The sequence below is a fragment of the Lissotriton vulgaris genome, chromosome 10 (assembly GCF_964263255.1).
Source record: "Lissotriton vulgaris chromosome 10, aLisVul1.2, whole genome shotgun sequence".
Taxonomy (NCBI): domain Eukaryota; kingdom Metazoa; phylum Chordata; class Amphibia; order Caudata; family Salamandridae; genus Lissotriton; species Lissotriton vulgaris.
In genome coordinates, this window is record NC_141698.1 from 853,495,774 (window position 1) to 853,521,191 (window position 25,418).

The 25,418-nt window shown below is 47.2% G+C and overlaps 1 protein-coding gene across 2 annotated transcripts in view; it reads right to left on the reverse strand.

Annotated features, from left to right (window-relative positions):
* Positions 1–25,418, reverse strand: part of ADAM22 (ADAM metallopeptidase domain 22) — a 1,128,810-nt gene that overhangs the window by 218,907 nt on the left and 884,485 nt on the right. For both annotated transcript variants that reach the window (XM_086941795.1, XM_086941794.1), the window contains exons 19-20: positions 1,937–1,987; positions 337–400 (exon numbers count right to left, since the gene is read on the reverse strand). In XM_086941795.1, the coding sequence (XP_086797921.1) occupies positions 337–400; positions 1,937–1,987 (115 nt within the window). The remainder of the gene's footprint in view (positions 1–336; positions 401–1,936; positions 1,988–25,418) is intronic.

A 25,418-nucleotide genomic window follows, 5' to 3' on the forward strand; every position in this document is an offset into this window, starting at 1 on the left:
GCAGTTGCAAAGTGGACACTGGAGCGTTCTCCTTTTACATATATGCAGATCACGTCATCGCCTCCATGCCATTGGTAGTGGAAGGGACATAACCCACGCTTTAACTCCAAATAACTTGGCACGATTGAACACTTTCACATCCTTAATCCCTCAACAGTCTTCTATTTGTTGCTGGAGGAAGAGCAAGTCGTGGAAGCTATTGTGAGAGTATTTTCTATGGCTGCCTTCATGCACCCTGAGACCAGGGGTGGCAAAGGGAGGGCCATCGGGCGCAGCGCCTGCCGGTCCTTTAGTGATGCCCACAGCTTGCAGCAGAAGCCTTGCCCTAGTACTTACTTTGTCCCCATATGAACTTGCACTGTCTGTCTCGGGTTTTACATCTCCCGCCAAAGCAGAGACCCTGGATGACAAAACAACAACAAAAGGAACACTTTAGTCAAGAGTTACTCTTACTTGCATCATATTCTGTCTACTTTACATTCTTATTTCCTTTGCTTATTTGACTACTTATTACATTCAAATTCGCATATAAAACTGTGATTATTATGTCAGAGTGAATCTCTTTTCAAAAGACGCTTCTTGCTAGAAGGAACAGCCTCTCTCTAATGTGCCTCACGATGAAGGTTGCCTGATAATGGTCGATAGCTTAAGGAAAAGTCTGTAAAACGTTTCCCTTTTTAATGATAAAGATGGACACAGTAAATTGGGATCAGAGGTGAAAGGCGTGTTTTCTTCTTCTTTCTGAATGGAGTTTATAGGAATTGCCAGGGGCATTGCAATGGCATTTACAACCACAAAATTAAACATGAAATCAAAAATTTGAGCTAAAGTCATGACTGGTTTAAGTGTTGTGAACAGCTCACGCTGCACTTGTCAAGAATCCTCTGTGTAATTAAAATGATTACTTTCTTACTAGGAGTGCTTCTTCATTACAGCAAGATCGATAAAATATTGCTCAACATATCTTCTTCACTCTCCTGGGATTTTGGGTAGATTGCATCTACAAACTGCTAATCCTGAACGTGCTTGGCATGTCTCTGTGACACCTTTAATTATTACTTCCCAAAGTATTTTCCCCACATCTTTTTTAATAGACATTCCGAATTACATTAGAAAAAAATAAGTATGATGCTCCCATGTACCACTTTGTCCATTAGCCTTTTCAATGTTCCATGATCAGTTACACCTACCAAGCCTTGATTCACAAACATTTTTCACACCAAGGCGCCACTTCGGGGTGCAATAAGTTGAACTTGTGGTCATACTTTGTAAATGTTCATTTACAGAATCAGGAGTTGCATTTTTGCAGCCTGCACATACATCTAAATGCCCCAAATCAGCTAGTAAATCAGATGTGCTACAGTAGTAAACGTACGTTTGATATTCAGCAAATTAGCAACACCCTCAAAGGTTTTAGTTCGTGGGCATTTACAAACAATTTGCATAATCAGTGCCACCCTGGAAACACTCAACTTTTCTTCACTAAAAGGTAGGAATGCGTGTGCTCCTAGGGAGAGAAACGTTATGGAACAATCCCATATTTCATGGTGGTGTAAGGAAAAAGACTTCTCTGCCAGGAAAACTATTTTCCAGGTTCGTAATGCTTAAAAAGAGTCACATGTGCAAATGCTCATTCAAGATTTACTTCTGTGTATTGTTCACCCAGCGGGGAATCCTCAAAGGAAAGTATAGCAACTTTGGTGAATGCATGGAAATGCATGTTTTGTGTACATCTGCATGCACATGCCAGGGTATTCTCTTGGGAACTCTGTAACCACTGCAAAGGCATGCACATCACAGGAGGAAGCACGCAATTCATATATCTGTGACTTTTTAAAATATCTTTGAGAATTGGTTCCCGTATTTTGACACCGTGGGCATTAATGTCAGTGCTGGTAAGTATGGTAACGATTAAACTGTATGAAATTATTCTTACCAGTCCATTATCACAGGAGTAGCCATCAATTTTATGAATATTTGAAGGACACTGAAAAGATAATAGAAATAATATTTAGGCAACGCGAAACTTTTAAAACATGAGATAAATAAGACACAAACGCGGTTTGCAGTAATGTATTAAATGTAGCTTTGCAATGCTGATCCCCAAGGAACTATTTTATGCCTCCTGATGATGTACTAACATTGTATTCTATCAATGGCATTGCATTGTCTGACATTATAAGGACTACCCCAGGTCAGTACAAATCCTTGACTCTTCATGGATTGGTACTCACCTGGGGTAGTCCTGGTAATGTCAGTGGCATTAACAGTGTTGATCGATAGTACTTTCTGAAAGTCTGTGATGCATAAACTGTGTTCAACATTACAGGTGAAATCTGCAGTAAATTACAATTTTGTCTCACTTAGGCCAATGGGGTTCACCAAGGTATCAATCTATAGGTAAACATGTATCTCAAGTGTAGCTCCACAGTCCCTGACATCATACTGTTAGAAATTGGGTTACTGGTTGACAGGGTCATGAGCCCTGGCCAAGCAGCAACCAGAATCCTAGTCAGGGTAAGGTACAGGCAATCCCTAAATTAACCTGTGCTCACCCTCTGGTAGCTTGGCACAGAGCAATCAGGCTTAATTCAGAGGCCATGTGTAAAGTATTTCTGGAACAGTGAAAACACAATACAAAATGATCGACTGTTTCCACCCTGAAATGGTCTCTCTCCCAACGCATGTGGGTCTCACACACACTACATAGACACCCCAATTTGCCCCATTAATCTGTCTCATGCTCTCAGTTACATGACTATTCCGCTTTTACAGGGCACAACAATACCCCAAGAAGTGATAGAAATGCATTTATTTTCTCACAAATGTTGATGTTTATTCCAAATTAAACTTTGATGTTGTAACAAAACCTCAATAAAAAGAGTTTACAAAACCACCACAGAAAAAAGATCCCGGGCCAGGTTAGAAGAATAGAGCTTAGTTTAATAAATAAAACAAAAGCAAAACGACAAAAATCCAATGAGTAGAACTGGAGTAATTGAATTTTTTGGTGAGAAAAGGCGCCAAAAAGCAAAAAACGCTATTCGAGGATATCTGGTCGCACCGGACTGGAAAAAAAGTGATACGTTCAGGCCAACCACGTTGGAGCACAGGCCGGCTACAGGGAATCAGTTAGGCCTGCTGAACAAAGTTCCTACTGAACCAGAGGCCCTACTTACCTAAGTACTCCTTTTAAGCTACACCAATGCTACATTACTCCACGTTTCTCACGCATGACAGAGGGCTGCCAGAGGTCACAGGAATGCTATGGTTTGCGGCTCCTGGCTAACGGTCATCAGCCGAACTAAGCTGCTGGCTGAGCCACCTGGGGATCATCTTGCAAGCTGACTGTGCTTGATTGTGCTTGCCCCTCAGCAACCATACCCTCTGCCCACCCACCCACAAATTCTTCACTCCACTCACCACTGTACGTGCTCTCTGGAGCACCCTGCAGACCCGGCAGCCCTGTTGCTGAGGAGGGGTGTTCTTCTGACAACCCGCCCATTTTGCCATCTGCTTCGGCCATCTACCCTGTGATCTTCTCAACATGCCCAGCCCGAGTGGACGAGGCTGAAAGCGGGCGAGAGAGTCTGTGAGCAGGTACCGGGGCGTGGGGGCTGTGAGCAAGGGGGAGCAAAAAGCCCTGAAAAGTAAACGACAGCCTGGATGCAGAGGCTGAGCCGGGATTGCAGTCAAGCAAGCAAGCAGCTAAAAGAGAGGGACCGGGCTATCGTAGAGAAAGCATGTGTAGTGTAAGCAGCCTCTCTAGGTTGTGGTGCAGCTTGTTTCCCTGCTTCTCCCAGCTTATAGTTGCCTGGTGCTGCCCTTCTCCAGCTCCAGCGACAGCCTCCTCTGAGTCCTGGAACGAGCTGCTTGAATGGAAGAACTGTGCAAATTAGTGTGCATTGAGCACTAAGAGAACAATATTACCACCAGCACCTGGAAGCGGTAACAGAGGAGCAATCTACAGCCAATTAATGTCCCTTGAAATATAGTAATTACTCATAAAAGGCCAGCTTGTCAAAATCAACATAGACAGTTGCTCATCTGAGCTTAACCACACCAAGTGTGGGAATGAGTGAGGCACCTATCATCTATCAGAAAAAAAGGGGGCCTATACTGAAAGTGTGCAGTTAAAATTGACCAAAATGAGATCTGAGAGAGTAAGACACCAGGCTTTCTGAGCAATGAACAAAAGAAGAAGGAGCTGTCAAGAGACAAGCATAGCAAACAAAAAAGTTATTTTAGCCTCAACCCGTCATCCAAAGCCTGAGACCGTACAAACTGCTACAACATCAGGTTATCAAGCAAAGATATACACCAAGTTCTCCTTCATAAAAGATGCTGGGTCAGTGCTTTGCTCAAGTAATGATGAGGTAAACGGGCTTTCAACTGCACTGCAACCAGGGATTGTGGGCCAACACATTGTGACTTGTGAAAGGCTCTTGAAAGCAAGTGAAAATAGTGCAATCACTGTAATAGAAGTGACGGGTAATGGGCCTAAGTAGGAAAAGAACTGGTCACAGGGCAAGAGAATAAGCAAATCACGTGGACACAGGTGCCAAGGTGGATCCCAAGGAGGAGACTGTCGGTAAGGAGGAGATGTCACTAGGCGCCCCTGCCCTCAAGGATGGAAGTATCTAATCCAGCTTCTGAGAAGCGGACTAGGATTTAACATGAAAACAACAAAACACAAGGCAGGAATTCTCAGATGAATGTGGGAAGTGAAGACCAAGAGTGCCAAGGGCAGTTGACCTCCCCCTTGTGGGGGCATACAACCGCAAGGAGGTCACCATCGATTCTGGAGGACGAAGCCCAGCCAACCGCTTGACTTGATTCAAAGCAAGGCAGATATAACAGACTACTTTCAAACTGGCTCCACAACTCAAACACTTTTTTACTGTGCCACTAGTAGCCAGCATTGTGAGCTACTAGCGACACAGCAACAGATATACAAATTGGAACTAATCAACACTCATTGGACACAAGCAGATGGAGCAACGCTCAGGGGAGGAGAAAGCTCTCAGGAACCAACTGTATTAGGAACAGGAGCAAGGCACTGCCCACTGGTGAGGCAGCTGCCCTTTAAGAGGAGTCAAATATAACCCCTGGAAAAGGAGACCAGAGGGTCACACAAAATGTGGTGTCAACAACTGTGGAGGGAACAGAGACCAATGAGTAAATGATTAACAAAAATGGAGGAAGACCAGGAGATGCACCCTAATCAAATGTTATAACCCGTCTTACTGGTGCTGTCAGCTCTAGGGGTCATAATGTCAGAACCTACACCTAACTTACTTAGACAGTCTCATTAATTCCTCCAGAATCCGGACAGAACACCCAACAATTAAATGCCCTTAACAGGCTGCGGGCACAGCCGGAGACATGCACTACACTTTTTTCTGCCTGAATAGAAGTCCAAAAGTCTTGCTGATACTTTAAACAGGGGGAACAACTTATGGTTATGAACACCCATAAGCATGCTGGAGGATCTGAAATCATCTGACCTGACATCGATTAAGTTTGTGGAACATAATAACCATCTAGGCAATGAGGCAACAAAAGCAATCTGGACATCACCCAGCATAGCCAGGAGGGATCTGGATGAACAAGAACAATCGAGAATCTGGGGAATAAAGCTGCTGCCTTATTATAACCCGGGTACCCGAACTCTGCTAGCTAGGTATAATGATCACCAAGGATCTCACCATGAGCGTGCCATGATATGCCCATATTCTGTACAAAAAGGGACACAGAATGCATCTCCTATGCATAAGAAGAAACAGCCTGCCTGGCGGGCATGCCAAATGAGACAAGTACAAGCAAAACTACAAAGTACAATAAATGTCCAAAGCATCAATCCCTGACAGAGCAGCAATCTTTCACCAACTGCTAAAAACACCTTACTCTAATGCTCTTGGACCATCAACAGTTTGGGAAACAAAAGATCAGACTCTCAGTTGTTGCTCTATCTCCAATCCTTTGACCATGTCCTTTTAGAGACAGCCTGGCTGGATCAGCCGGTCCATTTACAAGGGTTTAAGCTGCACCATCTTCCAGTCACCAAAAGTGCTAAATATAGTCACTTCAAAGGAGGACTTGCAATATATACCTCAATAGCAAGTATTAATGCTGTCAAAGACCTGGATTCAAATTTATTCTTGACCAACGCAATGCAGGCTGTTAGAGTGAAAGTCAAAAGTGATATTAAAAATCTGCAGTTGTTGACAACAAATGTATATCTGCACTCATGAGACCATACCAAGGGTGTCAATTTGCTGGCAGGGGAGATAATAAGGATGTTACCTCCCCTGTCTGCAACCTCAAAACCCCAAACTTCATAATAACTGGCGAGTTTAATTTGCATATGTTAGGAACAACAGAGAATGATAACTTTATGGCAAACCAATCACTTACATGGCACATCCCACCACAGCCAGGAAATAAATGGGGAAGGCAAACTAAGCTAGCCAAGAAATTGCTGGAGGACCTTCAACATCTCAGCTTTTTGTGCACTAAATGGTCGCTTAACAGAAGATTGCCCCCCTGCAGCCACTTATCACACTGCAATAACTATCACAACAATAGACTATACCTTTGCAACTCTCTCCCTGTTCTGTAAAATTACTGATTATCACCTTGGAGTTAAGGACAGCAGTGATCATCTCCCACAATAATTTACACTAACTGTGCAAGTTATAATGCCAACTCAGCAAGCAGAGGGGCCTAGTTCCATACATAAGGGTGACAACAAAAGAATCAAATGCAGAAATTGATATCCAGAAAATCTGCTTGCTTCTGCGAAGATCCTCCTGCAAGAACAAGGAACACATGCTATAGTCGGCTGGGAAAGCTTTATAAAAGCATTAGGGGAAGTCCATTCAGCTACAGAAGAGTCAAAACAAAGGATAACAAAAGGACTTTGTCATAGGAGGTACACCAAATCACAATCACAGAAGGATGCTCATGAAAATAATAAATAAAACATTGCAGGAGCTTTATCTACATGGCCCGGATGTAACCATGGGCGAATTTTGCGAATCTCGCGTTCGCGAATTTTGCGGATTTGCGAATCTCGCAATCCGCAAAATCCGCGAATTCTCGCGAATTTGCGGATTTTTTTTTTTTGTGTTTGTGCGGGTTTCTGCCAGTTCGCGAGGGTTTTGTACAATGTCGCAAATTGCGAACTTACCTGTCGGGTCGCAAGTTTCGCGAACTTGTTGTTTCTACGTGTCCAGCCTGTTTGGGACACTCTTCTTCATCACTGCCACTCTCTGTCACCACTGCCACTCTCTGACTACTCATGCCACCCTCTGGCCCACCCATGCCACCCTCTGTTTCATCACAGCACCCTCTGGTTGTCCAGTCAGTGTACATTATTGTGGCAACGCAAGCACACCTTCCCTGCCTCAAGTGACCTGAATTAATTTGGGGCTGATTAATGTGTCACAGAATATTTTTTTAGCTGGCACCTGCTTCCTTAGTGCTTCCTGATTAGTGAACTTTTGCACTTGCTAAGTGCTTTCATTGTTGCAAAATTAGTTACAACACCTGCCCTGCCCCAACTGACAATAATGAATTAGGGGCTGATTAATGGATTTGAACTGCCAGCCTGGCTCCTGCTTGTCTCCCTTAGCTGTAATTCAGGACCTTTGTGGCATATGTGTAACTATTCTGAGGTTCAGAGCAGGGTCACATAATAGTTGCAACTGGCAACTGAACTCTGGAGGGGCCCCTCAGCAAGCACTACAGGAAATGGCTACTAATGATGAGCCTGAACTTTTGAACCTGGTAAGTAGTTTCAGTTTTGATTAGATCGTATTTCTGCAATTTTGCACTTATTCGCGGGGCGCGAAGTTGTACTGGGAAGCCGCGAACTCACGCGAACAGTGCGAGCAGTGCGAGCAAAATCCGCTGCTCGCGGATTTGCGGATTTTGCGGGAGATTCGCGAATCTCGCGGATTGCGAATTTACCGAAAATCCGCAAAATCCGCGAGCGAAACGGATTTTCCGCCCTGTCAACCTGCAAATGGAGATGTTGCAACTTAGAGCAACATGGAAAAAGCTAAATTGGAAACTATAAAGAGAGCATAAGAGACACTTTGTGCTAAGCTTCTTTATGATGTATAGAGCAACAACAGCGCAAGTGTTTGGTATATGATCAACACGCTTCAAAAACCCACAACCCATGGAGTTAGTTAGCATTTGAAGGAAGTGGCTTTGATGACTTTCATTTGGGATTACTTTAACAGCAACGTAAAAGCAGAAGACAATGCAGGACTAACGGAAGAGATAAATCATGAATTACGCAGCAATCTGGTAACATCTACGATTGCATTCTCGGCTCAGAAAATTACTAAGAGGATAGCCAAAGATAGAAGAGAGGGAGCACCATGCCGAAATAGCATACCTCCGGTCTCCCTCAAACTAGACAATGGTTATTGGGCAGAAACTCCGAAGCCAGTCTTCAAAGAAATCCTATGAATAGAGGTAATACCGGCCTCGTGGAGGGGTTCGATCATCTACCCAATCTATAAACACGGTGAAAAGAACGAGGCTAAAAACTATAGATTGGTAGCTCATATACATACTGATGCCAAATACTATGCCGGTCTCATCCTGAAGGAATAAACATGTTGGGCCACTGTAATTGCAATTATTCCTCTCAATCAGACAGGTTTCTGCCAGCTCATGGGCACCACTAAAAACATTCTAGCCCTCTCTCTACTGATTGATGCCATTGTATTGACAGAGACCAACTGTGGGGCAAATTGACTAACTGGAAGATTCTATCTCCCCTCCTGCATCAACTAATACTCTTGCATGCAGACATCTGGGTACTAGTAAAGCTGGGGACCAGAAGTCATCTGTCTAGAAGGATTTTAACTACCAACGGGCTGTAACAGGGTTGGGTCCTTGCCATATCCCTGTTTTAGCTCTTCCTGTCAGATTTAACATCCAAGAGAGTAAATTCGAGAGGTACCCCTTAACAAGAGTCAAGGGAAGTAGGGTTAACTAACCAGTAAAATAAAGTGTTCCCTTGAAGGTAAATGAGTAGGAGAAGCCAGAGCATCAAGGAAAAACAATTACAAAATACAAGTATATATAAAGAATTCTTACAATTTATTTGAAAATGCAAATGTTGAAAGGAGAGTGGTCCAAAATGGAACCCACTCAGCACAGATAAAACAATAAAAAGTTTTTTTGACATTCAATTTTGGCCAGCAAGATTAAATCACAAGGACAGAAAAGACTGTAAAACATGGAATTTGTGCAATGCTGGTTGTATATTCGGACTCTATTGTTAACACCTAAGCTATGTGCACTATAATACAGTATATCAGCAAAGATGTCGAGATCCTGAATTATACTGAATGAAGCGTCGACGCGTTACGGTGGTTTTCCAGAGTTTATCCGCCTTTATCAAGACACCATTTAGTTTCTGTCGAGGTATTGGGGTCAATATAATTGCCCTAGAAGAGTGAACATACAATTAGGTTTGATAAGTACATGGTGATTTACATTTATCATACAGAACACAATTAGCTACTTGACCTGTAACAATTGGTACATGGCTGTGCATATATATAGACTATTCTAGTAACTTTTGTACAAACTGATTGGTTTATTCGGGGTGTGCTGTTTATTTAACTGAAAGAAAAGGATACATTCGCTGTACAAATCATTGTGAATGCTCTTGCAGTATCTTAACCAATTAATCAACAGTTCTGGTACATACATGTGAGGAAATCAACTGTGTTCATAATTCCTCAACGATGGCTAATTCAATTTTTAATAGTTTACTTTGTTCTATATCCCTCTATCTTTGGGGAGGGGCTGTCTGCTTTCCTAGATAGTATATGGGGGAATCGATTGTGGTCTTAGTTCCTCGGGGAAAAATGATCAGGTTCTTAACAGTTTATTATTTATTTGGCCAACTACCTTTGGGGGAGAGCTGTTCTGCTTGGCCGCAAAATTAAACGGATCTCTATATAGACAAATACTATTAAGGTATGGGAGTAAAGGTTGTGGTAAATTTACATTTAATAATCGTATACCAGATTGACGAGCCTAGGACACTCCAGTCTATTCTATCACTTTTGTATGACTTGGAAGAAACGTTTACCTTGGAGTCCGTATGCGAGGGTTGAATTGGGTTTCCATATTATGCCATTTTTGGATGCAAGTTATTAAAGCTGTATATGTGGGCTGTGCTACCGATATGGTGCTCCTGTAAATCAAAAGATTGTAGAATACGGATAAGGAGGGAATTTTACACTAATGTAATTCTTAGTTTTAAACCTGGTTTTCTAAGAAGCTGTCTAGGCATTGTTAGTAAAGGCTGGACATACCTGTTGATATAGGTACGTGGGCATACAGTCAGTTAAAAAATTGTTGTGCCCAATGTGTGTTGCTGCTTTTCTTTACACTGTTAAAATCCAGAGGCGCCTAAGTCTTGTCCTTGCAGAATTAGATTCCGTTTCTATAAACATGGTATATAGAGATCAAGTGTAGGTCAGTTGGGGATAATGTCATTAGCAAGTTGCTATTCTATACTGTAACCAAGTTATATAGGCTTACCTAATAATCCGCAAAGGACTGCTCACTTCTCTGGTTACGATTAGTCTTTAAGTTGTAGAACCAGAGGCATTAACGTCATGTCCTCGTGTTATGGGATTCTTTTCCTAGGAGTTGAGAAGGAAAAGGGGGCCTGGCGGTTAGAAATACACTGCTTGGTTCAGTTACCGCTATTGCCTCACATCCTAACCTAATGGTGGTGCTTACCTGTTGAATCACGATGGACTGCCTGCTTCTCTGGTTCCACGGGAAATGCCTGAGGAAAGAGAGTGCCGTCTTTAAATGCTCTATCTAGCATGTGATTGGTCCGAAATCTGGCCAATCAGGTCGATCCTAGCCGAAGCCACAAGATTAGCATAATCTGGCTTGTATTGTTGTATCCCTATTGGTTGGTCTTTATCTAATGTCTTCCGATTGGTCAGGGGAGTCTATCAATGAGGTGGGTCGTGTCTCTAAGGTTGGGGTCTCCCAGGTTGAGCCATTCTAAAAAGCTGGCTAAATCCTCGCTGGCACCGCTCCAGTTAAAGATAATATCATCTATGTAGCGGTGCCAGCAGGAGATGTTCTCGAAAAAGGGGGCAGCCTCATTAAATATGTGCTTGAGTTCGAACTCACCCACATATAAACAGGCCAGGCTGGGGGCACAAGTGGCCCCCATACTGGTCCCCTTGACCTGTAGATATAGGTCATCTTTGAAGAGGAAGAAATTCCTCTTCAAGATCAGATGGAATGCACGACATAATGAAGATGTCATCCCCTCCGTTGAGGTCCTCTGTTTCTAGTATAGACGCAGAGGATTTAGCCAGCTTTTTAGAATGGCTCAATCTGGGAGACCCCAACCTTAGATTCACAGGTCATCACAGGAACTCGAGGGTAGAATTTTTAGATATAGCCATCAAAGAAGAGGAGGGCTTCTTGAAAGTCGAACTTTTCACTAAACCAACGGACAAAAACTCACTCCTCCACTATTCGAGCAATCACCCCAAAGCACAAAGGGACAATGTGCCCTTTGGAGAATTCTTGAGACTGAGACAAAATTGTTCCAATTTGGACGATTTCTACAGACACTGAGAACATGACAAAAAATCTTAAGGAGAGAGGCTACCCCCACAAATTAATTAAAAATTCTCTCAAGCGGGGGCGTGGCTTCGAGGGCGACAATGGCGGACGTGGCTTTCTAGAGCTCCCGCCGGCCCGTGATTAATCCTATCATTTATCCTATCCCCGAACCCAATACTGGCCACACTGGAACAGCGGCGGCTACTTGCAACAAGGGGCACCCTCCGGCGCAGCGTTCGAGATCCCTGGTCCCTGGCTGGCAGAACTTTTGGCAGCAAATGAGAATAGCAAGGACCCCCTGGGTAGTGAAAATCTATAGACTCCTAGGGCAGGGTAGCAACAGATGCAAAAAAATTCCTAGGACGTCTAGGTATGTGAGTGAACAGGTAAGTCTGGCCAGTTATCAAGAAGGAGCAGTAGAGAAGGATTGTCAAAGTTATATAGAAAGAATATTTTTATTTAGTATATTTAAAAATCATATTAGAAATGACCAAAGGTCAAACAATATGATGGGTATTAAAATATCTTGTCAAAATTACATACAATAATCATAAAGGATTAACATAAAATTCATAATCCACAAGGTAAAACAATATATTGACAAAAGCATACAGGTAATCACAGAATTAATAAAACAAGCATAAAAACTCGACGCGCGTTTCGGCAGGGGACCGCCTTCTTCAGGAGACACAATTTAATTCAACAGTAGAAATCTATCCATGCAGCAAAGACACTCAAGGTGAACTCTTCATGCAATAGTGATGCGTTTACGGAATAGTTTTGGATTGGGGGAATCCTTATAATTCCACATGAGATGTGTGAATGTTGCTGATGGAGTTTATTCTTTATATAGGCATATGATGACCGTTTTGTAGATGTCCTTTATCAAAATACCACGGTAGTTGGTAGACTTGGCGCTGGAAGCAAGGTAGCTATTGATGGCACCTTATCTCGTGTATAAAAACTTATATAATGGGCTCTTGATATTAAATGAAGTGGCGCTTGTATTAGACACACTTCAGGTAGGTCGACTCGGAATAGCGCCTTGTGGTGTTGAATTAAAAGATACACTCAAAAAACGAATGGTTAATAGCAGACAGCAAGATGTAGCTGCTCCGTGTTCCGGCGTGTGGGGAAGTCCTCCGCGAAGATACATCTTCGCGGAGGACGAGTCACCTTGAGTGTCTTTGCTGCATGGATAGATTTCTACTGTTGAATTAAATTGTGTCTCCTGAAGAAGGCGGTCCCCTGCCGAAACGCGCGTCGAGTTTTTATGCTTGTTTTATTAATTCTGTGATTACCTGTATGCTTTTGTCAATATATTGTTTTACCTTGTGGATTATGAATTTTATGTTAATCCTTTATGATTATTGTATGTAATTTTGACAAGATATTTTAATACCCATCATATTGTTTGACCTTTGGTCATTTCTAATATGATTTTTAAATATACTAAATAAAAATATTCTTTCTATATAACTTTGACAATCCTTCTCTACTGCTCCTTCTTGATAACTGGCCAGACTTACCTGTTCACTCACATACCTAGACGTCCTAGGAATTTTTTTGCATCTTTTGCATCTCTAGAACTTTTGGCAGCGACACGCACTGGGCCTACCTGCCGCGTGGAGAGCCGGGGCCTCGATTAGACGCTGGGCCCGACGGACGGCCCTGAGCGCTGGCCGGATTGCTCGCCGGCGGGCCCCGTGGGCCCCGGAACTGTTGGCTTTTGGCGGCCGGAGTGGGGGCGTCGGCGTCCCCTACCGCCTGGAGAGATACCGGCGCCGCAGGAGGCTGCGGGAGAGTGGCGTTGTGAAGAGCTGCACGGGCCTCGGGCAGGTTGGGCCCCCTCGGGCGGCTGGAGGTTGTGGCGGTGTCGGGGCTGGAGCCGGACCATCGGTAGCAGAGAGGGCACGTTCCGCCCGATTGCCTACGTGTGTGGACCCCTGCGGTGTGGCCCCTAACCGTGGAAGAGACTGGCGGAGTGGAGCAGTGCTGCGCCCGCGCCATTTCCTGGGGCGCCTTCATCCTGCATGTATCCTGCGCTGGCCCGGACTGGTAGCTGGTGTGGCCCAGAGACACAGTGTCGCCTGCTCACCCTGGCCACGAGTGATCGCTAGTGCCCGTCCTAGCCTGCAGCTGTGGTGGAGGGCTAGACCGGAGAGACCGGTAGTGGCCGGAGCGGGGCCTGGGAGGCTGTGGTCCCGTGAAGGTGAGGAGCCGGGTGCCTTGCAGCAATTCCTCTGGGTGTGGGCGTGCCCTGCCTGGGGGCCCGGGATTGGGGGCTCTGCGGTGGCCCCGAGTGACATTGGCGATAGCTGCTTGCTGGTCTCCTGTAGTGGCAACCTAGCGCGGCGGGGCACCCCGTGGGTCATCCTTAATCCTGCGTGGCAGTAAGAGGAGGGTCTGCCACGGGCACGGATAGCCCGCTTGAACTATCCCAACCATGACCAGGGGCGGAGGTGGTACTGGCTCCGCCAAGCAGGGGCCGATCGACAAATTCACTGGACCCAGCGGGGGATCGGGGGCCACCGGAGGTAGTCAGAACACTGGCCCGGATAACGCGGCTTTGACGTGGCTTTCTAGAGCTCCCGCCGGCCCGTGATTAATCCTATCATTTATCCTATCCCCGAACCCAATACTGGCCACACTGGAACAGCGGCGGCTACTTACAACAAGGGGCACCCTCCGGCGCAGCGTTCGAGATCCCTGGTCCCTGGCTGGCAGAACTTTTGGCAGCGACACGCACTGGGCCTACCTGCCGCGTGGAGAGCCGGGGCCTCGATTAGACGCTGGGCCCGACGGACGGCCCTGAGCGCCGGCCGGATTGTTTGCCGGCGGGCCCCGTGGGCCCCGGAACTGTTGGCTTTTGGCGGCTGGAGTGGGGGCGGCGGCGTCCCCTACCGCCTGGAGAGATACCGGCGCCGCAGGAGGCTGCGGGAGAGTGGCGTTGTGAAGAGCTGCACGGGCCTCGGGCAGGTTGGGCCCCCTCGGGCGGCTGGAGGTTGTGGCGGTGTCGGGGCTGGAGCCGGACCATCGGTAGCAGAGAGGGCACGTTCCGCCCGATTGCCTACGTGTGTGGACCCCTGCGGTGTGGCCCCTAACCGCGGAAGAGACTGGCGGAGTGGAGCAGTGCGGCGCCCGCGCCATTTCCTGGGGCGCCTTCATCCTGCATGTATCCTGCGCTGGCCCGGACTGGTAGCTGGTGTGGCCCAGAGACACAGTGTCGCCTGCTCACCCTGGCCACGAGTGATCGCTAGTGCCCGTCCTAGCCTGCAGCTGTGGTGGAGGGCTGGACCGGAGAGACCGGTAGTGGCCGGAGCGGGGCCTGGGAGGCTGTGGTCCCGTGAAGGTGAGGAGCCGGGTGCCTTGCAGCAATTCCTCTGGGTGTGGGGGTGCCCTGCCTGGGGGCCCGGGATTGGGGGCTCTGCAGTGGCCCCGAGTGACATTGGCGATAGCTGCTTGCTGGTCTCCTGTAGTGGCAACCTAGCGCGGCGGGGCACCCCGTGGGTCATCCTTAATCCTGCGTGGCAGTAAGAGGAGGGTCTGCCACGGGCACGGAGAGCCCGCTTGAACTATCCCAACCATGACCAGGGGCGGAGGTGGTACTGGCTCCGCCAAGCAGGGGCCGATCGACAAATTCACTGGACCCAGCGGGGGATCGGGGGCCACCGGAGGTAGTCAGAACACTGGCCCGGATAACACGGCGTTGATGGCGGCCATCACACAATCGAGGGACATGCTGGATGCAAAAATTGGCGCGGTGGGTGCTGACGTTATGCTGTTGAGACAAGACCTCCGCAACGCCGTCGCTCGCATTGCAGAGACCGAGACCAGGATTACAGGAGTTGAGGGAGACGTCGGAGCCCTCGAACAGAAAGTGGCGGAGATGGACAAGATCCAGAAGGGGCTGGCTCTTCGCGTGGAGGACGCGGAGGGGAGAGCGCGAAGGAATAACCTACGCTTCGTGGGCTTTCCGGAGGATTGCGAGAAGGGGCCCATGGATGCCTTCCTCACAGGATGGCTAGAGAGCTGGCTTACCCCAGATGTCCTGTCGCGCTGCTTCATAGTGGAGCGCGCACACAGAGCCCTAACGCAGAAACCGCCGGTGGGGGAACGGCCTCGGCCTGTCATAGCCAAGATCCTGAACTTCCATGACAGAGACACTATACTCAGGGAAGCGAGGGCCAAAGAGACATTGCTGTATGACAATCATAAGATTATGATCTTTCTGGATTATAGCAGGCAAGTACAACAGCAGCGTCATTACTTCCTGGCGGCGAAGGCCAAACTGCGTGGCCTAAAAATCCAATATTCACTGCTGTACCCAGCCCGCCTTCGCGTTGTCTTCAACTCCAAAACTCACTTTTTCGACTCCCCGGAAGAAGTGTTCAGGTGGACGGATGAGACGGTCAGGATCCGACCAAACGCCCTGCGGGGCTGGGCTCTGGACCATCGCGCGGGTCGTCGCAGGAGAGGGGCGACTCCACCAGCAAAGGCAAACGACATCGGAAATCCCGATCAAGACGACCCTCCCTGTCCCGTGATGGCCTTTTGGATGGGACGCAACCTGACACTGACCAATCGGGGAAAGAAAACTGAACACCGTGTGTCTTCAGTCGTCTTAGTTTAACCCCGTCCGCTGGTGGTCTCTGCGGAGGGCCTAATGTGGAGGTTTCAGCGGTGGAGTGGTCCCGGGTAGGGCGCAAGGGACATAGTCCGAGAGGCGTCTGGCTGCCTCGTTCTTCCTGTGGTCCAAACATTGTGGTACTAAGGGGTTTGGGGTACTAACCTATAGGGCGGCCTCATCCTCCCACGGTTGGGGGGTGGCCCTGGGGACGGTTCTGGTACTTGGGGGGAGTAGTTGGGATCCATTGGTATGGTGGGCTTTGGGCGCTCTGTTTTGGGCCCGAAGCTCCCAATGCCGCGACAGGTACTTCCTTGTTCCATAAGGTATAGGGGTGGGGGGTGGAGTATTGGAGTTGGGTTGTTGAGGGGGCAGGGTTGGTGGTTGGTAACGGGGGGGTAGTGGAGGGTTTGAAAGGGGTGCACGTGTTTTCTACTGTGTTGAAGTATATGGTATTGGGTGCCGAGGCCGGGTCCCGGGGGCCTCAGAGACTTTCCCATTGAGACAATGGTTGACACCCAAGGGCAGGAACTTGCTAGTGACTCTATGCAGATTCTGAGTTGGAATGTCAGGGGGATGTTAGACAAAATCAAACGTGGGGCAGTCTTGCGCTGGGGTAAGAGAAACTCAGCCGATGTGATGCTACTTCAAGAAACACATATGCTGGGTACGAAGGCGCTGAGTCTACAGCGGTTTGGTTTCCATCAAGTGTTCCATGCGGGGTTCTCCAGGGGCTCGAGAGGGGTGGCCATTCTTATCCACCGTAGGCTGTCGTATACCCATGAACGCCATTGGATTGATCCCCAGGGTCGGTATGTCTTTGTGAAAGGCCTGATTGGTGCGGAGCCAGTGGTGTTTGGCAGTGTGTATGCCCCTCACCCTCTGCAATGGTCCTTGGCAGAGAGACTGTTTGAATTGTGGGCCGATATCCCGGACTCCTTGGCTGTGATAGGGGGTGACTGGACCGATGTTGTGGATGTATACCTGGATCGGCAGAGGTCGCAGGGGGCTGTGGCGGCGACCTCCCCCACATGGCTGAAAGCAATGATTGATGGGTTGGGCTGGGTGGGTGCCTGGAGACACTTGCATGCCAGGACGCGTGAGTACACGTATGTGTCCGCTGTTCATGGCTCCTTCTCAAGGCTGGATTGTGTGTTTGTGCCGGGGGCCTTCCTTGACAGGGTGAAACGGGCTGTGATTCAGCCCCGGGGGCTGTCGGACCACTCCCCTGTCGCAGTACAGATTGACTTGCACAAGACGCGCCGGCCTGTTTCGGTCGAGGATGTCCTCGTGGCATCTCTAGCAGGCAGACTACACACAACATATGCATGGTGCGATTGCCCAATATTGGCAGGAGAATCTGGTTGAGGGGGTTGATGGAGTGACGGTCTGGGAGGCCATGAAGCCCACCCTGAGGGGCGTAGACATTGCTTGGTGCGTTGCTGCCCGGCGTACCCGACGGGAAGCTATTGTCGCGGCTGCGGGGCGCGTGGAAGTGCTGGAGAATCGGTGTTGGAGGGAAGGGGATGCAATGGCGATACGGCTGCTCCTGCAGGTGCAGCAATCCTATGCCTCGGTATTAATGGACGAGGCCAGACAAGCTTGGCTGGCTACGCGGAGCAGGGTATACCAGTGGGGTGATAAGTCCTGCACTATGCTCCATAGACTATGTCAACAAACGTTGCAACCAATCACATTACCAGGCCTTACTGACGGGGAGGGAGTCGCCATTACGGACGCCGCGACCCTTGCGGCGTGCTTTGCCACCTACTATGCAGACCAGTATGCTCCCCGAGACAGCCTTCCGTCGGATGCTGTTGATAGGTTCATTGCTGACCTCACCCCCGCGCAGTTTTGGATGAGGCCAGGAAGGCCTTGGACCTCCCCCTGTCGGCGGAGGAACTAGGGGATGCGCTGGGACAACTCAACGTGGGTAAGGCGCCGGGACCGAGTGGGTTCCCCAGCGAATTCTACAAGAAATTCCACCTGCAGCTTGGGCCGCACTATAGAGGGGCGTTAGAAGTGGCGCGGGAGCGTGGTAGCCTGCCGTCGGACTGGCGTCAGGCTGAAATTGTGGTGCTCCAGAAGCCGGGTAGACCCCCAGATCGACATGACTCATATCGTCCCATATCCCTGCTCAACTTCGAAGCCAAATTACTGGCCAAAGCGCTGGCGAACCGTCTTCTCCCGTATGTCACGGATCTGGTTCACCCGGATCAGGCGGGCTTCATGCCGCATCGAGCGATGCGACACAACATCAGGCGTGCACAGGCGGCGGTGGACGCTGTAGGGGCGACCGGGGAGCGGGCAGCACTGTTGCTGGCAGATATTGACAGGGCGTTCGATTCGGTCAGCTGGTCCTACCTTTTCGCCCTCTTGCCGCGTCTCAACCTGGGCCCGGTGTTCATCTCCTATGTTAGGTTGCTATATACAGACATCACTGCCTCGGTACGCATCTCCGGGGCAATTTCAGAGAAGTTCCCAATTGCCAGGGGGACCCGGCAGGGATGCCCACTATCCCCTTATCTCTTCGCTCTGGCCATGGAGCCCCTAGCCGCATGGGCACGTGCTGATGCACAGTATCGTGGCTTTGTGTGGGGGGAGGAACTCTCAGATAGAATCGCGCTGTATGCGGACGACGTCCTCTTCTTTATGACGGACCTCCACCGCTCCGGCCCTCGAATATTGGAAATAATGCAGGTCTTTGGCGAAGTATCGGGACTCTTCCTCAACCCGCGCAAGTCGACCCTGTGGGTGCTGGGTGGAGAGTTTGAGACGTACCCCTGGGCTTCAGCCCTACAGATGGCGGTCGGTGGTCTAAAATACTTGGGGGTCTTCCTATCCGAGTCCGCCGTAATTGCATGGGAGCGTAACGTGCTGCCGGTATGGGACAAAGTCCAATCAGACATCAAAACCTGGTCTCGCATGCCTCTTAACATCTACGGCAGATCTGCTATCTTTAAGATGGTCGCCCTCCCGCGGCTCTTGTATCAATTACAGAACCATCCGTATAGAATTGATCCACAGTGGTTCCGTCGCGTGAACTCGGTGCTGGGCCGCTTTCTATGGGCTGGTGGCGTCTCTAGAGTGGCGCTGCGGACTTGCTTCCTATCCACGTACTGTGGAGGTCTGGCTACTTCTGATCTCCTGTCATATTATCAGGCCTCTCACCTACTAGTTTTAAATGAGTGGTGGTACGGCGACCACAGCGACCCGGCATATGCACTGGAATACTTCTTGATGGGCGATGCCACGCTCCATACACTGTTGTACTCAGCCAGGCGGCGGAAGAAATTGCCGCGGGTCACTCAGGTAGTATTTGTAATTTGGAGACAGGCGTTGCGCCGCATGGGTTGGTGGGGTAGGCTGACAGCGGAAACTCCACTGTGGAATAACGGACAGCTTCCCGCACTGGCTTCCTTGTCGGGGTTTGGTGGCTGGGACGCCATCGGGATTTCCTCACTTGGCCACATCCTCGCAGGGACTACCCTCAAGTCCTTTCAGGACCTCAGCACCGAATTCAGCATGTCCAAGACCCAATTCTTCAAATATCTACAGTTCCGCCATGCGCTAGCACCAAGTCTGGTGGGGCTGGACCAACTTCCTGAATTTAGCCCTGTGGAGGCCAAGCTCTTCATGGGGGACCTGGGAGATAAGAAAGTCTCCAAAATATACCAAATGTTAGTCACCCACTGCTCCTCTTCTCTCCTGTCGTTGAAGGCCTCCTGGGAGACTGATATTGGTTATTTAGATGAGGACGACTGGAGGGAGGCCCTTGAGTCCCCCCGTGGGGCCGCCATTGCTGTGCGGCTCCGGTTCATACAGTTTAAATACCTACACAGGCCTACTACACGAGGGAGAGACTGTGGAGGGCGGGTCTCATTGCTACCCCGGAATGCTTGTGCTGTGGGACTGAACGAGGTACGCTGCTGCACACGGTGTGGGCTTGTGTGGGTCTCACCCGATTCTGGAATGGGGTGTGGAGTTGTCTGTCGGAGGTACTGGGGTGGGACCTTCCTCGTACACCCAGGCTAGGTCTCCTTCATGTCCTAGAGAATGTAGGTGGAAACATTTACAAACGTCACCTCCTATTGCTAGGTCTAGTTGTGGCCAAAAGGGACTTGGCGAGAGCCTGGAAGAGCGACCGTGCTCCCCCACTTAGCGCCTGGAAAGCAGGCCTAGACTTTCTTATGGGGCTTGAACTGCCTGTGTTTGAGGCCAGGGGATGCCCCCGGAAGCATTACAAGATCTGGAAGCGGTGGGCGGATTACAGGGGGTTGACTTTGGAACCACCAGTTGATTTGGATGATGTACAGCCCCAGGAAGGGGACCTTGGGACCTTGGGACCTAGAACGGCATCAGATGCCTACTGTGCAATACTTGTATACTATGGCGGAACGCGAACACGTGCACTGGGTTAGGGTGGGATAAGGGGTGGGTAGCGGGGGGGTTACTGTTGGGGTGGTTAGCAGGGTGTTGGGGCTGGGAGGGGGGTGATTCAAAAGTCTAGGCCGTATATTCCTTCTGCTACATGTTTACTGTTGACAGTGACCTCCTGACTGTGGAGAACTGTACTTATACTCTGCCTAAACTTGCAATAAAAGCTGTTGTGAAAAAAAAATTCTCTCAAGCGGGCAAGATTCTATGACCGAGACAGTTTGCTCGATCAAAACAAAATTTGCAATAAGAACGATCTGGACAAAATAGTTTTTGTAACTCAGTTCTCACACCTGAGCAATCAAATTAAGAACATTGTGAACAGGAATTGGTGTATTCTTAATTTTAATCATGAAACCAAACTTAACAAACCATTGTTTTCTTTCCGCAGGAATAAAACCCTACGTAACAGCCTAGTTCATACATATAAACCACCTATGGAAACACAACAAACCTTGACAGGGTCAATAGCCTCAGGCAACCACAAATGCGGGACCTGCTCGGTATGCCAGCATTGCATTACAGGCACCAGTCTGGAATTCAATGGGAAAACCTTAACCCCCAAAACATTTAACAACTGTAGGAGCCAGAATCTGGTTTACCTACTGATCTGCCCCTGTAACCTTGGTTACGTGGGTGAGACCAGTAGAGAACTTAGACTTAGAGTCCTAGAACACAAATCGGCCATCAACACAAACAAATGCAATGCACCTCTAACAGAGCACTTCAAACAGGAGAATCACACCTGTGATGACCTGCGTTGGTTCATTTTAGAGAAGGTCAGGACTACCAGACGCGGGGCGACACTGACAAATTGAGAAAAACCAGGGAACAGTGGTACTTCTGTTTCCTCAACACCATCCTCAAAGGTCTAAACACCAGGGAGGACTGGACGAAATGCATCTAGATCTCTTGAGATAATAGTCCATTTCTGTAATCTTGCCCCAATCAATCGAGAGGAGAATTACTTAAAATACTTTTTTAGGGAGGTACAATTTTTAAATAGCACACAATATGAACTGCACGAACCCCATTTTTGGTCGCTTTGACCATAGCACATATTTAGCATACCATGACAAGTTTAATTTATCCTCTGAGCAAGCATTAAAAACACCGCCACCATGTGAAAGTTACTACGCGATCGCCTTAGATACTTCCCCCACAAAATAATGGGATACAACTCTCTTATTCAACCCCTTTAAACTAAGAGCTTTGGGATATTTCTTATGGACAATAAGACATCCGCTCTTTCGAATTGTTTAATAAACACCTTCCGCACCATAGACGGGCTCACATAACATTACTACACTACAATATCCAGAATACAGGTCCCACACCTCGCTCACGGGACCGAGCTGAGGTATTGAGGAATTATATCTTGTTTTCCCCTCCCCTCCCGCATATCCCACCATACGGTCAAAATTTCACAGTCCACGTTCAAAGAAATAGTTTATAAGTGTCTTCAAACACATTTGCGGCGAAGGTAGCTTTAACTACGAGAATCATACATTCCGAGTACCACACATGCGGTCTTTAGGACCTCCGCACAACCATTCCTTCAGAGACACAACCCACCTCATTGATAGACTCCCCTGACCAATCGGAAGAAATTAGATAAAGACCAACCAATAGGGATACAACAATACAAGCCAGATTATGCTAATCTTGTGGCTTCGGCTAGGATCGACCTGATTGGCCAGATTTCGGACCAATCACATGCTAGATAGAGCATTTAAAGACGGCACTCTCTTTCCTCGGGCATTTCCAGTGGAACCAGAGAAGCAGGCAGTCCGTCGTGATTCAACAGGTAAGCACCACCATTAGGTTAGGATGTGAGGCAATAGCGGTAACTGAACCAAGCAGTGTATTTCTAACCGCCAGGCCCCCTTTTCCTTTTCAACTCCTAGGAAAAGAATCCCATAACACGAGGACATGATGTTAATGCCTCTGGTTCTACAACTTAAAGACTAATCGTAACCAAAGAAGTGAGCAGTCCTTTGTGGATTATTAGGTAAGCCTATATAACTTGGTAACAGTATAGAATAGCAACTTGCTAATGACATTATCCCCAACTGACCTACACTTGATCTCTATATACCATGTTTATAGAAACGGAATCTAATTCTGCAAGGACAAGACTTAGGCGCCTCTGGATTTTAACAGTGTAAAGAAAAGCAGCAACACACATTGGGCACAACAATTTTTTAACTGACTGTATGCCCACGTACCTATATCAACAGGTATGTCCAGCCTTTACTAACAATGCCTAGACAGCCTCTTAGAAAACCAGGTTTAAAACTAAGAATTACATTAGTGTAAAATTCCCTCCTAATCCGTATTCTACAATCTTTTGATTTACAGGAGCACCATATCGGTAGCACGACCCACATATACAGCTTTAATAACTTGCATCCAAAAATGGAATAATATAGAAACCCAATTCAACCCTCGCATACGGACTCCAAGGTAAACGTTTCTTCCAAGTCATACAAAAGTGATAGAATAGACTGGAGTGTCCTAGGCTCGTCAATCTGGTATACGATTATTAAATGTAAATTTACCACAACCTTTATTCCCATACCTTAATAGTTTTTGTCTATATAGAGATCCATTTAATTTTGCGGCCAAGCAGAACAGCTCTCCCCCAAAGGTAGTTGGCCAAATAAATAATAAACTGTTAAGAACCTGATCATTTTTCCCCGAGGAACTAAGACCACAATCGATTCCCCCATATACTATCTAGGAAAGCAGAACAGCCCCTTCCCAAAGATAGAGGGATATAGAACAAAGTAAACTATTAAAAATTGAATTAGCCATCGTTGAGGAATTATGAACACAGTTGATTTCCTCACATGTATGTACCAGAACTGTTGATTAATTGGTTAAGATTCTGCAAGAGCATTCACAATGATTTGTACAGCGAATTTATCCTTTTCTTTCAGTTAAATAAACAGCACACCCCGAATAAACCAATCAGTTTGTACAAAAGTTACTAGAATAGTCTACATATATGCACAGCCATGTACCAATTGTTACAGGTCAAGTAGCTAATTGTGTTCTGTATGATAAATGTAAATCACCATGTACTTATCAAACCTAATTGTATGTTCACTCTTCTAGGGCAATTATATTGACCCCAATACCTCGACAGAAACTAAATGGTGTCTTGATAAAGGTGGACAAAACTCTGGAAAACCACCGAAACGTGTTGACGCTTCATTCAGTATAATTCAGGATCTCGACATCTTTGCTGATATACTGTATTATAGTGCACATAGCTTAGGTGTTAACAATAGAGTCCGAATATACAACCAGTATTGCACAAATTCCATGTCTTACAGTCTTTTCTGTCCTTGTGATTCAATCTTGCTGGCCAAAATTGAATGTCAAAAAAACTTTTTATTGTTTTATCTGTGTTGAGTGGGTTCCATTTTGGACCACTCTCCTTTTAACATTTGCATTTTCAAATAAATTGTAAGAATTCTTTATATATACTTGTATTTTGTAATTGATTTTCCTTGACGCTCTGGCTTCTCCTTCTCATTTACGTTCAAGGGAACACTTTGGGCCAGATGCATCAAGCATCCATTTTGCGATTCCTTATTAGCGAAAATTAAGGAATCGCTAATAAGGAATAGCAAAATGGAATGCATCAAGCCATCACAAAAAAAATAGCGATTCCTTAATTGCGACTCGCAAATTGCAAGTCGCAATTAATGAATACCTCCCCATTCATTCCTATGGGCCTAGAGGCCCATAGGAATGAATGGGAAGACAATCTCAATTTGCGAATCGCAATTAGCGATTCGCAAATTGAGATTGCGAGTTCAAGGGTGCAGGGGTGTCCAAAGGACACCCTGTTACACCCCTGAATGTGATCTGTGCACATATGTTGCGCAAAAACATGCCCTTAGGGCATGTGTGTGCGCAACATGAAACTTTGAAAAAAGCACAAAAGTGCATTTTTCAAAGTTTTTGCAAATTACCATGAAGTTGTACTTCATGGTAATTTGCGTGACCTATTAGCGAATTCGCTATTTTTGATACTTTCATGCATTGCATTTAAGGAATCTCAATTAGAGATTCCTTAAATACAAACAATCGCATTTTAGCGAATTCTCTATTTGCGATTTTTGCATTTGGGATGATGCATCCCAAATGCAAAAATTGCACTCGCAAAGGGCCAGATTCTGAGAATCTGGCCCTTTTGCGAGCGCAGTTCGCTTGATGCATCTGGCCCCAAATTTTACAGATTTAACATCCAATTCATGTATTTTAGGAAAATAAGAAATTTGCCTTCCATGCATCAAAGCACTGGAACACTCTCCCCTCCGACACCCCCATTTCCTACAATCACCTACAGTTTGAAAAAACCTTCAAGACTTGTCTTTTTTTAATCTAGCTAGAGTATCTGCTTCCAGCTTGTCTTAATGGCACCTGGACAGCCTAGGTCCCAGGTTGCAAGAATATAGCATGTTACAACGCGTGCTTTTACTTCGCGGTAGGTAACAACGCGGTTGTTACATTGACTGTGTTGTTACAACGCGATGCCATTACTACGCAAGTCATTTCATCTACTTGAAGTAGATGGCGCTCTAACATTAAGAATGTATAATATACTACTTTAACTCCAGCCTATGCAACAGTAGGGAAGGTGTTGGAATAGTAAATTATACTATTCCTTAAGATAGAAGGCCATCTACTGCAAGTCGATGTA